Genomic DNA, 17,057 nt, shown 5'->3' on the forward strand with positions numbered 1-17,057 from the left:
TATCTCAGAACTAAAAAAAAGGCTTTTATGCTGGAAATCTTCGTCGGAAGTGGCTTTTTCCTCATCGCGTTGCACTTGACAGTGGTCCACCGCACCCACCGGAGGCTGGAGGCTGCTGAGGGAGCCGGAGCATCCCTGAGTCTCTGCCCACCGACCCAGCATCAGTGAACAAAAGCCCCACGGTGGCCGACATGGGAGGCATCGGTCATCCGTCGCTCCCTTAGCCGACAGAGACTCCTTTAATCCGGCACCACATCCAGCGCTATGGCCAAACAGTACGATGTCCTCTTCCGACTCCTGCTTCTCGGAGATTCCGGGGTCGGGAAAACGTGTTTGTTATGCAGATTCACCGACAACGAATTTCATCCGTCTCACATCTCCACCATCGGTAAGACCCCGCAGTGCCAGCTGGAGTTGTTTCTCCTCTCTCTCATTTATTCAGCGCTCCGTCAGCCTTTTGTCCCTTTGATGCCATATGCGCATTACTTTTTCTGAATATTCAGCCTGCATCCACAAAATTAGATGGAGCCAGCTGAAAGTTAAAAGAGGTTATGGCTTCGTTTATTTCAGGTGCATTCATGTGGCATAAAGGGAGTGTTTGTTATCAAATCAACATGGTTGCATTGGCTGATTAAAGCTCTGAGGGCAAAGATGACACACAACAGCATAACGATGAGTTTAATAACTGTTTGTTTTGCATCCAGCTCCCATGTTACCTGTCAAACTGGACGCCGGGGCACCTCAGGTAACCCCATTGAGGTTTCTGATTATTGGCTTGAAATTGTTTTATTTATTTATCACATCTGTGATGTGTGGAATTTAGTTTAAGGTGCGATCCATTTTGTGATCATGTAGTCGGGCCAAGAAATAAATATGAATAAATAAAACTTGAAGTATCAGACTATACGTCAGTCAACAAAACGAGGTGTCTGTCAAATCATTCTGGCAGAAATGGGATGTTATCATCTCGTGTTGCAAGGATGTTTTCTTTTTTTGCATGTCGAGCTCCTTCCTTACTTGTGCAATAATTTAAAAAAGTATTTGTTTCTGCATTTGGTCACGGATTTGCCCCTTACGCTCCAAAAATGATATAGACTCAGCCGAGCTAAGCCAGCCTCCTCATTCTGAGTGAAGGGCTGTGCAATACATCTATCTGCATAGTCTGGAGTCAGCGTGCGGACCATGACAGGCACATTGCCATGCTTCACTTTGAGGTTCAGGAAATAAGAATGTATGGTGAGCAGTTGTTTTTTAATGGCGTCTCTTACCAGAGCCTCCTCCCCCAAGCTTGGCCACATTATGGAGAAGAAAGACCGGAGAAAAGTTTACCCCCCTGGTTGTGATGGATTGTGAAAAGTCGAGATTCAGAAAAACTGTAGGCTGAAGTAGGAACTGAGGACAGATGAGGGTACATCACACTGAACCCCCCCCCCACACACACACACTCCAGCTGGTTGTGATGTGTGCTGACATGCCTACAGAAACTGCAGTATGCTATTTTAAGTCGTGCACCTATAGCGCTCTACAGGAAACTTCCTCCCTGTGGAGTCATGCTCATAATGTACATTGCAAGCCTTTCAGAAAAAAATAACGTTCAGCCTGCCTGTGCTTGTTGGGTAAAAAAAAACAAAAAAAAAACAAACAAACATGATGATGAAGGTTGTGATCTTTTTGTGCTTTTGCTGTAGTGTACCAAGCCTGGACGCTCAGAGATCAGGCTGCGGGCTTTTACACGGCACGCTTTGTCGATAGACCACGCCAGAAGGTGTGCTTCATGTGCCTGCAATAATTCAAGCCTCTCCTTAGACTAAACAGGCCCAACAAATCTCAGAGAGAACGGGAGAGCACGAGAGAGTGACCACCACCAGCGCTCTGCCGCTCGATCAATAAATAATTTACCAACTTTCACGATGACAGAGGGATATAAATTCCCTCTCCTGACCCCTTCATGGGTAACAACCCTGTTCCTGTTGCAGTCAGATAATCCATTTTTGAAAAATGATCTCACATCCTCATGAGTGATATTTAACAAATCCGCATGGATACACAAACATTGCATAGATAGTTCAGCATCTTATTCCAAAAGCAGGAATCCTGCTTTAAAAGCCTTCCAGCCTTCTGAGAAAACTTGATGCTGGGTGGGGTCGAGGTCTTGGCAATGTGAAGGCCTCACCAAACTCAGAAGACCATCCATTTTTATAGCTTTTCTTGTTTGGAACAGGAAAGGGCTCCGTCCAAACTGTGAATTCGGAGCACCGAGGTGTGAGAAACATGACTGAATGCTGGTTGAAGCCATGAACGTCCATCACAGAAACGAAGTTTGCTCTGATGGAGCATTTTGAGGAATGTCGTGCTTTGTTTGTTTTCATGCCTAACATGGTTCTCTGGGCTTCCTTTAACTGGTCGGTGGGGAAACTTTACAGCAAATGGTCTTTACAGGCTACCTGAAATAGATGCACATATTTTGTCCTTTGAATTGCTTCTGCAATCAATTAGCCTTGAGTTGAAACCACAGAGCTTTTTTTGAGATACTTGCATAAAGGACAACAGTATGACTTTATTCCCTGGTTACAGCCTCACTATGAAATGAAAGCTCCAATAGTGAAAAATCCAATCAGTGCAGGGGCAGATGTTCTGAGCTGACACAAACTACTGACATTCCCTTCTTCATCCAGGTATCCTGCATCATTCTAACAGCTCCATGTGCTCCCAGTAACATTTTCATCTGGGCCCGAGAGCGCACATTTCACAGGAGCAGCTGCAGAGATGATTAATAATGGCATCCAGTCACACCACAGACTTTAATCTTCGTCACTGTTACCTCAGCGGGCCCGTCACCAGACTCTTCAGAGCTACCGGCCGTCAAAGTACCTGTGAAGTATGAACGCAGCCTCACTCTGGATCATAGCTCACTAAGCAGCCGTGATCAGGGCCTGGTCGTACGCTGATCTCGCTGGTCTGAAGGGCTTGGCACGGATTACAGCTGCCACAGACGGCCATCCTGCTGTGAAGTGGTTACTGAGGAAGTGAACGCTGTTGGCCCTCCAGGAACAAACATGACGCGAGTTTGTATTGTAATATCTGTAGCTGGGATTTCTGTTTGTTAGTTACAGCAGCTTGTGTCACAAACTGCTTGTTATGGGAACTCTGTTGGCTTCGAGGTGAAAGTGCAGCCAATGAACTGCGGCACCCTCTGGTTTGCATTAAATTGGGGATTTTTGTCTCCCCAGCCTGTTATCTCACTACTGTTTCTTAACAGAGAGCATAAAAACTGCCAAAAAGTACAGATTTCAGCTCAGTTCTGTAAAAATGTACACCATAAATTAGGAAACAAGTTTATTTGTGGCCCTTTTCTTCATACAATATAACATTTCATTATTATTTCTCCAACTCCTCTATAGTTAAAAGTAGCAGAACCAGATTTATCTCCTTTTCTCACCTATTCTTCATACCGTCTTTGTGAAAATCTGGTTTACCCACAATGCAACTCGACTACCAACCACTGAGTTGGAGATTCAGGTGTGCTCTGTAGTAACTCATGTAGCCTCGAGGTGACAGCGACTCAAGTGACATCATTAAATAGTTTGACGGTTGTGTGTGTTAGTTTAGCAGATTTATGAAGTGTAGCATCAGAGGTTCATTTATTTCTTGGATTTCTGAAAAGAGAAGTGATTCCTCATTTCACCTTTCACTCACTCGTATCTCTTTAAAAGTGATTTCAATTCTGTTTGGCTAAAATCCTGATCCAAGAAAAATTGCTGTGCCACATTGGTTGATATGATCGGTTCCTAGAAAGCTCAAATGTTCAGTACAGATTGATGCCTAGTTTATAACTGAACTTCCACCTGCTGCTATTGTCTGTCTGTTAATGAGAGTCATAGATGACAAACCCATTCCCCAGTGAATTTGTGTTATTTGTGCCACTCTGTCCATCCATCCACTCATTACTGCGTCCACCACCATTACCTACAGCGCACTGACACGTGTCGCCGTCTGATCTGTCTTGCATAGTCAAACTCAGTCATCCTGGTAATTAGTCCAGTCAGTTTTGGGTGTGCAGCCATTAAGTTTTACATGGCTCTCACAGTTCTGATTGTGAAACAGTGCCATGTTAAATTAGTGGCTGTCTCTCATACTGTGCACATTGTGCTTGTATCCATTGTCACAGTTTCCGCCGAAGAAAATGAGGAAGGCTGTGGAGGAAGCTGCTCTTTGTGACGCAGGATCCGACATTTTATTTAACTGCTGAGTATTTCTTAAAGACGAGGTGTGAAATGTTTTTGTGTGCAGAAAAAGTTCACTCAAATCAAACGTGTTGAAGCTGCAGACGCAGCTCAGCTCAATGCAGTTTATTTTATGGTATAATAAAAAAAAAAAAAAAAACATAATATGCTGCTTCAACACTAACACCCAACAGTTAGTGGTTACAGAGCTTTCACCTTTAATCTTTCCTGTAAAGTCCAGGCACACAACGTCTCCCTCTCTGTCCGCCCTAGCAGGAAGCAGGATACTTGCTAAAAACATGGAAACACCCAGAACAATGTGAATATGAAACCTCAGATGTTGTGCAGCTTCACACCAGCCGCAGCCCACTGTGTCTAAGGTCATTCATTGTTTGCATGATGGTTTGCACGTCGTTCTTATTCTGCTCGGCTGTGATGGGACAATATAAAACGTTGGATGGGTCCTCATAAAACTCTTTAAGAGCTGGAGGCAGATGGTGTGGGCTGAAGTTTTGCAAATAGAATTGTTTTAGTGCTACTGACTTGCTGACTGGTTTCATTGATTCTGTTGTAGCTTGCCAGGGTGGCACAGTTGTCCATCGCCTCACAGCAAGACAGTTTTGGGTTTGATTTCAGAGCCTGGGGCCTCTCTGTGTGGACCTGAAACAAGTTTTCCTCCAACAGTCCAAACAAATGCACTGTTGGGGAGTTGGTGATGTGAGTGTGAGCGGTTATTTAGACTGACCCATCCAAGGTGTACCCCACCCTCTCCCACTGTCAGCTGGAATTAGCCCCCCCCCCTTCCCATGATCCTGACAGATAAGTAGTATAGAAAATGGATAGATGGATATTATAGTTTTGCTGTGCAGTCATCGTGACTCACTTTAGGTTTTTTTTTTTTGTTATCCAAAAACCCAACCTTAAAATAACTTTGTTTATCTGTTAGTAAGGATTTAGTTGTAAGTAGACAACAGAAAAGAACAATAATAGTTAGTGTGCTTTCAATAGTCTATTAGCCATTACAGCTATTCTGCTAAAAGGAAGAGAAAAAAAATATAAGATCTAAATTCAAAGAAACGTTAGGACTATCTTTTCATGGACTTGTCTACTCTAAGGTAAAAGGAGGTAGGCCATTAAAAATCTTTCAGTTCTATGTTTTTGTTTTGTTTGTGTGTGGGTTTTTTAGATTTCATCCATACAAGTGGAGAATCCATTAGTCTGCTCTGCATTTCATATAGGAACCATTATTGTCTGCATGGATGAAGTCTGACTGGAGCCTAACACAGCTGGACAATGACGCTGACGGACACGGAGACAGCCTCTCTTCTCAGGCCTCGGGCAAGGCAAGCCAATGATTGTTATGCTGACCTTTCATTTAGTCTTGGCCTTGATGTTGTCCAGTCAAAGTGAAAGGCTGCCCCACGATTCAAATGAGGCCTCACAGTGTCCAGTCAGTGAGCAGAAGACTCCGTGGGGTCTTCTCTTGACTCCAGCTTGTTTTAAAGAAACCCAAAAAATCTCATTGTCATCGTCCTTCTGTCAGCTGCTGCTGTTGGAATACAAACCTTGCTGTGACACATGGGTGCTGAGAGTCAGGTGAACGGGGATGGACTGTTCATCGATTTTTCAGGGATTAGTGAGGTCTGTAGAAGCCGTGTGTTTGCTTTTTATTGACTTGAATACATTAGTGTGCTGAGACATTTGTGGAGAGATTAAAAAAGAGAGAGAGAGATGCAGCTATTTAGGGATTTTCATTTCCTCCTACAGTAACAAATCTCCATTGTTCTATTTTTTATTATTTCGTGAGTTCGTTAGTAACATAAAGCATTTTCTCAAATAAAAAATCTTTAAATTGAGCAGTTGGAGGAAATACATAAAAGAGATTTGTATTCATCATAGTTAAAAAACAGATACAGCATGAAATTATATTTTATCATCATTTTAGGCTAACAAGATTTATTTAACATTTCATTAATTTCATTAAAACATTTCATTAATCTGTGTCCAGTGACAGCTTTCAAAAAGAGATACGGTTTATAACCAAAATTAAACATAAACAAAGCAAAAGGTCCAAATATCTGTGACTTGTCTTCAATAATATCAACTCTGCCTTCCAAAACTGGACAGGGGCCAAGTCTTCATGGAAACTTATTTTCTGTCAAAACGATATCACGCTGAATCTTCTGAAAAAGATCAGAGCTCACTGAAACATGAGAGACTTCCTGTTTAATCCCTTCCTCCTTTCTCTCATCTCTTCCTCTGTGGTGTTACTCAGAGCTTTGCCTTTCTCCCCTACACCTCCCAAGCAATCAATGCCCGGTTTTCTAATAGGCTGAATATTGTGTTAACTCTCTCTGTGATGCTACGCGGCTCCAGCAGATAGTGATGATCCTTTTTGTCTGTAAAAGACACGCTGGGTTAATCGATTTCAGCCCCTTATTGGCTGGAGAGTGCTCACAACGTTAATTCGCTCACAGCTCATCAAACATCAAAACAAACGCAGAGCTCCTTTGTGAATGTTTGATTGTAATTCCTAACCATATCCTCTCTCTCTAACAGGAGTCGACTTCAAAATGAAGACCCTCGTGATAGATGGTATCAAAGTACGGACACAGATATGGTAGGATATTGGATCCAAACACAATATTGGGTGACATGAGATTAACAAAATGTTAATAAATATTACTGAGGGGTATTTATGTGCAAATATGTTTTAAAAGATATAATTTAGAGTTGTCTTACATTCTGTTCAGCAGTCTTTTTATAAAGTAGAGCCTTACATTTACCTTGATATGCAGGAAGAAGGAATTATTCTGAACTTTTTTCTTATGTTTTAAAAACCTTTGTTGTCCAGGATGAACAGTCAATCAGGTAGGTAATTTGATGTTTCCGGGTTGCACTGGGAAATGGACTTGTGACTTCAATAATCCAAAATCCTGGTGACTCTCGGGTAGTTTTTATATTCTAGTCTCACAAATGTTGTGTGTGCGTATTCCTTTGTGCTTTGTTGTGTGTCCAGGGACACCGCGGGCCAGGAAAGGTACCAGACCATCACGAAGCAGTACTACAGACGAGCACAGGTAGTTGTCCTCAGATCTCACCTCACAGACCGAAGTTGCTACATCTAGAAGGGACAGGCCCTGCACCAGTCGTAGTGTAAGCTCAGTGGAAGCTGGGTGCTGTTACTAGCTCTCCATTGGCATAGTTTTATAGAAATTTGGCTTTAGGCAGCTAAGGACGTTAAAGTGGGCAAAATTAAATTGTCCATTTACCAGAAACTGGCAATGGAAATGAAAGAACAGTATCCTGTTCCTGCTTTGTTTTTGTTTTTTTAAGCTATAAATCAATTTGGCGGATTTCTCACCAGTTGCTAAGGATACAAAATACTCTGTAGAGGCTGCCATTTTTCCAATTGGTGGTCTGGTTTGTTTACAATAATCATATCAATGTGTGCAAATACAGGGCTTTAAAAAATATTCCTTTGGATGCCCAAGGTATTGAGGACACGCTCTCTACAGCACCTGAAAATACGTCTGTTTTTGTCTGTCTTTTAAATCTCTGTTCAGGGAATTTTCCTGATATACGATATCACGAGCGAGCGATCTTTCCAACACATCATGAAATGGGCCAGCGACGTGGACGAGGTGAGTCACAAACACCTGAGGATTTAAGAAATGGATAAATCAGGTGCAGGGGAAAATCAACAAGAATCTTTTTCCACATTGTAAAAAGGGCAAAGCTGTCCAAGTTGACGAAGAACACACGTCTGACATGGTGCGATGCAAACCAAATGCTCTGACCTGACAGCTCTGCTGTTTATTATGTTCCATCTTCAAATATCTGTCATCATATTTTTAAATGTGGAGTCATAAATATTTTGAAGGGAGAACATTTTTTCCTCGTGCTGTCATTTTTTTTCTTTCTTGGCCTTGGTTTCTATAAAGCTGTCTCATCTTCCCCGCTTCCCCCTGCCATTTCCCAGATGACTTTATTCTAATTTAGTCGTTATGGACCTAATTTCCTCTGCGTGCTTATCCAAATATATAGACTATTGATCTTGGCACAGTTCTTAAATATTTTAAATCTAGGTCTCATTTCCTGAGCACTGTCAGTGCTGTGTTTTTGTCCTTCAGCGTTCTCTTGACATTTGAAATCTCTCTCTGTCTCGCTTTCTGTATCTTTTATTTTGTGTTGCATTCTTCTTTCTTATCTGTTAATATCGCTTCATTTTCACGGGACAAACCTGCAGTACGCTCCAGACAAGGTCCAGAAGATCCTCGTAGGGAACAAGTCGGATGAGGTGGACAAAAGGCAGGTGGCCACGGAGCAAGGTATCAAGGTGGGTCGATCACTGGTTCTGTTATTCCCCCAAAAGATTTTTAAGATTCAAAACCAACATTCATACGAATACTTACCGTTTGAGTGCAGGCTCACTTTAAAGTTCAAAATATGATTAAAGTTGAGATCCCGGCAGTTTCCCCAGATTGCAGATTTCCCCACAGATAACTAAATATACCATTCATACTGTCTCTCGTCTTAGCCGATATATTAGGCAGAATTTTTATGTACAATAATGCATAAAACATGTAAAATGTGTCCATCTGCTGGCCTGCTGTTACCATAAAAACTAAGCTGTACCTGTAGCTCAAATATTTATCTCAAAGAGCTCACACTGATTTTTCAAAGTCCATCACAGAAATTGAGAGCCAGGACATAACTGAGGTGTTGAGTTACGGTGAACCGCTCATGTTCATAATTTTTAGCCATCTAGTTCATAACCAAACTTCCTGATGCACCAATCTGACCTCTTAGAGCTGAGCGCAGACAAATACAGTTTCACCTGAACACACCACTTCACCTGACCACAGCGGACAGTGACAAATAAGCTTAGAGGTGTGGCAGTGCTCAAACAGACAATAAAATGTTTCACTGTTTACTGTCTTGCAGTTGGCAAAGGCTTATGGAATGGATTTCTTTGAGACAAGTGCCTTCACCAACCATAATATAACAGAGGTGAGTCAGGAGCTCATGACATTTCATACCATGCACGGACGAGGAAAGAAATCAGTCTAATGCATGCAGTCATAATTGTATAATAGCAGGAAATGACTTCTCTCTCGTTTCTTGTTCTTATTCTATGGCAAGACTTTCACCAGACTGGCTGAACAGGTGCTGGCAGCCAATAAAAAGGACTTGGACCTTCTCCGGATGTCTGTTAATGACGATCTGAATCTGACAGCTCTGGAGGAAGAGGAGGGACTCAGTGACCGCACAGCGGACGACCAACGCAAAGGCTGCTGGTGTTAAAGTGATGGCATGAGTTTGGTTGAATATATGTCATCATTACACACGCGCACACTCCTGAAGAAAAGAATGGATCTCATTTTGTATTAGGTGGAAATTAAAAGGCAGAGTCAGCTAGAATTTTGAAAGCAGGTCCGCCCCCCCGCCTCTGTTGGGGGGCAGTTTGAAGGGCAAAGGTGAGAAATTTCTGCCACAAAAAGCCACAAAGTGTATGACAAATTAGCAAAACAAAGGTCCAAATGTCGACGTTTCCATCAGTGGCACAGAAACTTATTAATCCAAAGCAGTTCCTGGTTAGTTAAGTGTATCTTTGATTTAACCAAATACAATGCCGGTGATTGACATCCAAAAGAGATATAAAATCTCCAGAAGAGCTGAAAAAACCAACATATCATCTTTTCTTTCCAGAATTTGTACAGTAGGCCGGATGTATCGGACTGGGAATGACATGGAACTCATCACCACTGACTTGAAAATGTGCAAACAGTTGTATCTTCTTTGTCGACACGCTGTCTCTAATATGCCTTGCATATCAACGATATGATTGATTACATTTGGCCTTCCTCCCCCCCCTACAGTGTTTTCCTTGATGTGAGTATTGGAGCTCACAGCTTCTTTTTTTTTTTCTTTAACCATTAAATGCATAAGCTGTAGAATAAGGAGTATCACAAGATGGCGCTATATGCTTTGTGGAAATGCCACACTGGCACACTGTCCCGGATTTTGGTAGTTGGTAGCTGCTTTTCACTTACCTTGCATTAATATTTCCATGCAAACGTTGCCACACTGGATTTTTTGCAGCTTGCACTTAAATTTTCCACCCCATTGCTCACAAGGAGGGAGAAATTTCAAGTAAAATCACAAAATTTTTCTGTAGCAAAACTGAAGATATTTTTCATTTGATGGTCTGGTTGGTTTAATAACCGCCCACAGTTTCATTGTACAAACCATTTTTTTTTTCAATGCATTGTAGATTGATTAAACTCATGATGGGAACATTATTAATTTAATGTATTACCATTAGAAGACGTGCATTAAAAAAAAAAAAAAAGTCCACAGTGATCATTTAGATGGTTTGAAATATTACCCCGCTGAATATACTAATGTCTTGGTCATTCTGTCCTCACTGTTTTGTACAGAGTCCAGTGAAGATGCCGTTTCTCTTTTCCCCTCAGATTTAACAAGGGACAAGTGAGAGTTCTGCATGCCAACCACTCTTCTTTCCTTTCTTTTACTGCAACTTCAGTGAAGTTAATAATCAGCCGATCGTAATACAAGTATAGCATTCGACCAGAGTTGCCTGTTCGAGATTTACTCAGAATGACCATCAAAGAACAAACTTTGGTTTTTTGCTTTTTGGTACTTAGTATTACTGAAAGCTACTCGAAACAACTGTTTGTGTGCACTGTGTGAAATGGCAGTGTGTTGTACTGACTGATCTTTTTGGATACACAAAGTATCTGTGTCGTTTGCAAGAACTTTTCTTTTTTTTTTTTTTTTTCATTTAGACTAATTGTATTTGTGGACATATATCACATGCAACATGTAAAATGCAACATGTTATTCCTCGAGAAAAGATGTCAGATGTTTATGAGTAAATACTGGCAGATATATGACTAACCGTCAGGGTGTCTTCTTAGTTATTTATGTCTCCCTGAGACATAAAGACTTAGAATTGATTGTTTGAACTTAAAAACAGGAATGTAAGGTCATTAGAATCAGATCAGTGTAGTTAGTTATTGTTGAGGTTGTAGTATTATGTGTAGACAAACTGAATCAGGGCTACTGTGTTTGGGAGTGATAGGAAGGGTTAGGTTCTAATCTAGTTTTTACCGCTGAAAGTGAACAGATTGATCACTGAAGTTAAATTTAAATTTAAAATGATCTGTAATCTATGCTGCCGTGCATCACATCAGAGAGCCTTTCATTTTACTTGCCAAACAAAAACTTCAGGCACTTCTTACTTTAACCACTAGATGACAGATTATTCACATTACCTTGTAGTACCCCTCAGACCTTGCTTTTACTAAACAATGAAAGGCATTTAAAATGTACCATGGTGAGAAATCTGTTAGTCAATTTGGTTGTAACATACATAATATTTACAACCGTAAATAAAACAAACACTTACAGCAGAGAAATACAGTTTCCCTCTGGTGGCCAATTTGATTACACATAAGATAAATTCTTTTAATAGCCAACATTCTTCCGAGACCTTATTAGTTCCTTAAAATGCCCTACAAATTAATTCAGTGTACAGAAAATGAATATAGGTATAAATTTAGTCAGTGGCATGTTGCTTTTTTTTTCAGTAAGAACTATGAGGAGGAAGCTGCAAAGCTTTTGTGCATCACCTCATCTGAGTTGTTAATGTTGTGAACTCATTAAAGCTCTTTGAGTGAAAGTAGCACAAAGATGAATATGCATGTGGAACTGTTCTCTGGTTGACAGATATGACAGCTCAGTATCTGTCACAAGGCTGAGAGATAAACGGACACAAGTACAGAATCACAATTCAGCTTGTGCACTGACACATAGCACCTACGCACACAGACACACATATGGAGGTGAACGAGGCGGGAACTCAAAGTTAATGCAGCAAGAGGAAGCCAGCATCATCACAAACATCGTTTTCCGCAACACAATCCCCGACCACATTACTCCAGGTCCTGCAGCTGTCTGACATTCACCCATATGGTGTGTGTGTGTGTGTGTGTTGGTATATGTGAGTGCATGTTTGGGAAACAGGGTGATATAACTATCTGTGCGTGGGAATGTGAGAAAGACAGAGCAGCTCTCAGAGAAGGTCAGGTCGAGACCAGAGTGAGCAGTGTTCTTTTATTTTCAAGGAAGCAATAAAGCAGAATTTTCAATGACCTTTATAGCATACAGGCTTTAATACCGTTCAATTCAGTCAACATGTAGAGCCATGGCTGGTCTGGCAGCCCGAAACCTAGACGACGAGAGATACTAGAAAGGTCTCCATCAATCAGCTTTCATAACAAAATCTCAAGCATGACCAATGACAACAGTTTTTTTTAAAATTGCAACTGAATAGCATAAACAATAACTAGTAATCCGTACATATTCATAACCCTTTAGCAGGTACCAACAACTTTTAAGGTGGAATATCGTCTATCTTCTCACTCAGTGAACAAGTTGATTTTGTGAACGAATACAGCGTGAATATTACATCTTTGAAAAATGTTTTTAGCGGTGTGGCATGGTTTAGTGACTATATGAACTTCGGTTGCTTAAAAAAAACAACCCCACAAACATTTGAACTTAAATACAAATATTCCGTTTCCTATGAAAATATTGGAGCGTTGTTCCGGTGTGCTCCAGTAGCACAACAACAAACGATTGTTGATTGATTGTTCAGACAAATGCATAGACCATTTAAAGGCACAGTCAGCAGAATCAAGTGTTCACAGTGATTATTACCCATGAGATGACAAACTCATACTAAGGCCACTTGACGCTCCCTCTGCACACCCACTCCTAATCCTTAAATATGCGCATGGCAATTTTAATTAACAGCTGTAACACCCTGCCAAGCCAAACCTAGACAGCCCCCTCCACGGTGCAATTCTTAGCATCGTCACCATTGCCATCATTCCAAATGGAGCTGTGGCCTCATGGTCACAGTGAGCCAGAAAATCAGAGGAGAAAATAGACTCTAAATCACACATTTAAATGTAGACGGGTAGGTGGAAGGTTTCTTGAACACTTATATCTAACATCGAATCATAATGTCCTCCATTTTCTCATGCCACCTGTGGGTGCTCTGTGCTTTTTAAAGGTACCCATGTTCTTGAGAACCACTTCCATCGATTGTCCCTTACAATATCTAAAAACTTGAGTGGGAGGGTGAAATCTGCTGCAGAAACAGCTCCCTCTAAAAGAAAACAACAAAAGAGAAATCCCACCTGACTCTCTTATTGTCATCCGTACCTTGGAGAGTAATTTTGCAGTTTGCAATCAATGCTCTGAGTTAGGTGACAGAGAAAAAAAGGCCTTAATGAAGAGGTGGATCCACAAAACATTTATCCACCATTTCACCACCAGGTATCTGTGAAAATGGATTTGCCTCACTCAATGCTGCATGTGCCAGCATTATTATATTGTAAATAGATTCATGTTGATGTGTGTTTATTGATTTTTCACTTGTAACAAAACAACCAAAATAGTCATCCAGTGCAGCAGATCAGTTGAGTCTCATCTCTTCTAGAGAGTCAGACTCATAGCTTTACTGTTTCACTTCAGGCTGAGGTCTCTTATTAAAGTTAGTAAAGGCAGGAGGTAAATATTTTTAGCAAAGGAAGAGAAAAAGATCAGATAAACTGACTTGCAGCAAACAATGCAGTATTTCCCCAACCATCTGCCCCGCACGACCTGGGAACCAAAGGTAAAAGAACTTTATTTTATTTATCTACCTAATTCATGCACATGTCAGTGTGTTCCTCTGTTTTCTATCCCAGCATTAGGGTTAGCCGGTCGGTGACTATATGCCACATTTAGTGCAATGAAACCTTTCCAACAAGTGTTATAAATCACTCTAAAACCAAAGATGGAAAGGATGGATCTCAACCCCAAACATCTGCTGTTTGTCCGAAGTATCATTGCTCTTTAAATTTGGTGACATTGGCAATAATGCCATCTAGCTCACCTTAATGGGGCAATATGGTGATTTACAGCAATATTTTCCTCTCTTTTTTTCCCATAAAATCCCACAAAACTGGTCAGTGCAGGTCTATCATGGTTAGGAGAAGATGGAAACCATCTGCTACAATATTTACAACCGGCAACCACTAATGAAAGCATAACGTCGTGATTCAAAGCCCCAGATTTAAGATTGTTTTGTAGATGCAACCGCACTTACATGATTCAAATGTGTATTTGTCAGCCAAGAAAACTATTTTTAAACACTGCCCAAGAAGACACAGCGCTCGTCAGAAGCATGGTGGTGAATCACTGCATCAGCAACTTGTCTCATAGATCAAGCTTTAATCCTGCATTTTTCCCTTCAATCGCGTTAGGAACACAGAGCATGTGAGTGTTCTTGCATTTGAATGCAGCATGTGCGGGGGGATTTCTGTTGGAAAATTCATCACACTTCCTTTCTAGTTGTGCTGTCATCAAAGAGGTTGGAGATGGGCCCGAGTGGGGGGGGGGGGATAAATACTGAATGCAGGCATATGTATACTCATACGCAAACATACAAGAGATTGGTTGATCTTCAGAGCATCCAAGTTGGATACCTTTTCTTTTTTAATATCTTTTTTTTTTTTTCCAACTGCAGCCTCCAAATCCTGTCAGAGCGTGTCCGAATCCTGGCCAACCACTGCCTTGCTCTCTTCCCACGTTCCCCCCATATGAAGTTGGAAATCAAAAACACAACAACTGCAGTGTAACTTCAGGACGACCAGTGTTATTTGTGGTAACGGTGAGCACGTTGGAGGGAGAGCGAGACTGCAGAGACGAGGGAGTGTGTGTGTCTGTGTGTCTGTGTGTGTGTGTATATGAAATATATGTATGGATGTATGTATGTGTCCCGATGTGCATGCTTGAATGGGGTCCAACTCCTGCGGTGCTGTGATGTCATCCTCCCACCACTGCTTTGACGCTAGTGTGAGTCACAGTGCTCCAGCTCGCTTCGTGGAGAGGTGCATGTGTGCACGGCCAAAGGGGAGGTATCTTGAGCTTGAGTTTTGCCTCTGCCTTTTCAGACACATCTTGAAAGAGTTCTTTTAAAGTTCCTGTACTCTACAAAGGGATGCTGGGATTGCGAGGATCATCACACAGCAAGGCTTCTGACAGGCAGTTCAGATGATAATTCTCTGAGAAACCACCTGTTTCTTTTTTTCTTTAACATATGAGTAATTCATAGCTTAGCTTTATAACAGAGTTTGAATGGACCGTACACAATAAAACCCCCGATGAGACAGACTCCTCAGTCCTTGTAGCTGAGGGATATACTTTTCACGACCTTTTACTTCTTCAGAGTTGTTTTAGCTACATGGAAAAAATTCTGCCAAATTTATTGAAGAAGAAAACAAATGGTGAAACTGTCTTTGCATGAGAGCAGATTTTTTGTCACCGGCTGCCAGAATGAAAGTGAAGTGGAACCAGACAAGGGAAGAAAAAACAAGGGAAGAAAGTTTGCTCTCTCTTTCACACAATAAATTCAATATGCTTTTGGTATTTGGCTGAAGCAACAGCCATAAAATATACACAAGGTAAATAATTCATAATTTACACTTGCTTATTCTTGTCTTAGCAATATTTGTTGCAGCAACTGGCGTACATTTTGGTCGATAGGAATTCAAGGCATGTTCATATAAAGCTGATTGTGTCAGGTTTGGGATGAAGTGGTTTATTTGTCTAACCCTGACAGAGTGCGATTGAGCCATATGCCTTAGGCTACAGACTGCAACTCATGCAATAGTTAGACTTAAACATCCATAGCTGTTATGATAATGCACCACTTCCAACCAGTTGTTCCGCCATTCTATGAAACTGCATAGTCTGTTCAAGGTCATGGTAACATCAGTCACATGATACAAGAAAAATTATTATATATTATAAAGAGAGAGTTTTCATCTCGTAGTGCCAGTTGCCTCAAGTTTTGAAGAGCGAAAGCAGAAATGTGACACCAAATCTGGTGCAGACATCTTGGTAATGAATGAATCCTAATGATTTTGTAAGCCTCACCATGTGGTTGAAATTTTAGTGGGACATCTGTTCGATTAATTTCAATGAAAATGGACTGAGACATTTATGTCCCCCTTGGGATAAATTCAGCATGTGTCATTGTCGGGTCAAAAAATTACCTTGTGTCATGAAATGCATGCAGAGTTGATCACATTCACATCAGTCTCAGCTCTAATGTGTGTGTGGAGCTGATTAGCAAGTGTCAGCATATCAAGAATCGGAAGTGAAACTGTGAGATGAGCTTTTAGCTCTGAGCTACGGTACGGGCAGAGTGTTCAATTTGATTAAAATGTCTCGCAGTCTTTGATGAGATAAAAAAAAAAAAAAAAGCACAAAAGAACAACCAAAAAACTGTCCAATTCTTATTATTCTATCTTCCTTCTGATATAGTAATTGGACAGGACATCATCAGTCACTATTCTCCTGTTGTCTGCTGTAAAACTTCTGCCACTCACTCAGCCAAGCAGATAATTCTGCCAGTTTATCCTCACTATGACAATGTGAAACAACAAAACACTAATTGCACACATACTCCAATCAGGACACAGCATTCTCCACTTATGAAAAACAAGCGCATCAAATTCTGTCTATTTTCAGAGCACACTGTCTGCATTACGCCCCTTAGTAAAGGGAACAAAAGAGCCTGTGTATGTGAAAACAACTTGTCGCCGTTCTTCGTGTCAATCTCTATTAGTGTAGGAGCACCGCTTGAGTGGAACTTTGTGAATGGGGCCCATTCTTTTCATTCCTCTGCTTCCAGGGGCAACACAGACAGGAATTCCTTCACTCAACCCTCGCTGCGCTACCACAGTCTCA

The 17,057-nt window shown here is 41.2% G+C and overlaps 1 protein-coding gene across 3 annotated transcripts; it reads left to right on the plus strand.

Moving 5' to 3' along the window:
* The first annotated feature begins 164 nt into the window (after positions 1-164).
* On the plus strand, positions 165-10,955 carry rab15 (RAB15, member RAS oncogene family). 3 transcript variants are annotated; one of them, XR_003840481.1, is made up of 8 exons: positions 165-388; positions 6,783-6,843; positions 7,243-7,303; positions 7,790-7,867; positions 8,473-8,562; positions 9,171-9,236; positions 9,369-10,118; positions 10,667-10,955. XR_003840481.1 is itself a non-coding variant. In XM_029496793.1 (7 exons), the coding sequence occupies exons 1-7, from the start codon at positions 265-267 to the stop codon at positions 9,528-9,530; spliced, it is 642 nt and encodes a 213-aa protein (XP_029352653.1). In that variant the 5' UTR covers positions 165-264; the 3' UTR covers positions 9,531-10,503. The 3 variants fall into 3 exon arrangements, 2 of the variants coding, with proteins under 2 accessions (XP_029352653.1, XP_029352654.1); XM_029496793.1 differs by lacking the exon at positions 10,667-10,955 and having other exon boundaries at positions 9,369-10,503; XM_029496794.1 differs by lacking the exons at positions 165-388; positions 10,667-10,955 and adding an exon at positions 5,466-5,566 and having other exon boundaries at positions 9,369-10,503.
* The last annotated feature ends 6,102 nt before the right edge of the window (positions 10,956-17,057 follow it).

The sequence above is a fragment of the Echeneis naucrates genome, chromosome 24, assembly GCF_900963305.1.
Source record: "Echeneis naucrates chromosome 24, fEcheNa1.1, whole genome shotgun sequence".
In the NCBI taxonomy this organism is placed as follows: domain Eukaryota; kingdom Metazoa; phylum Chordata; class Actinopteri; order Carangiformes; family Echeneidae; genus Echeneis; species Echeneis naucrates.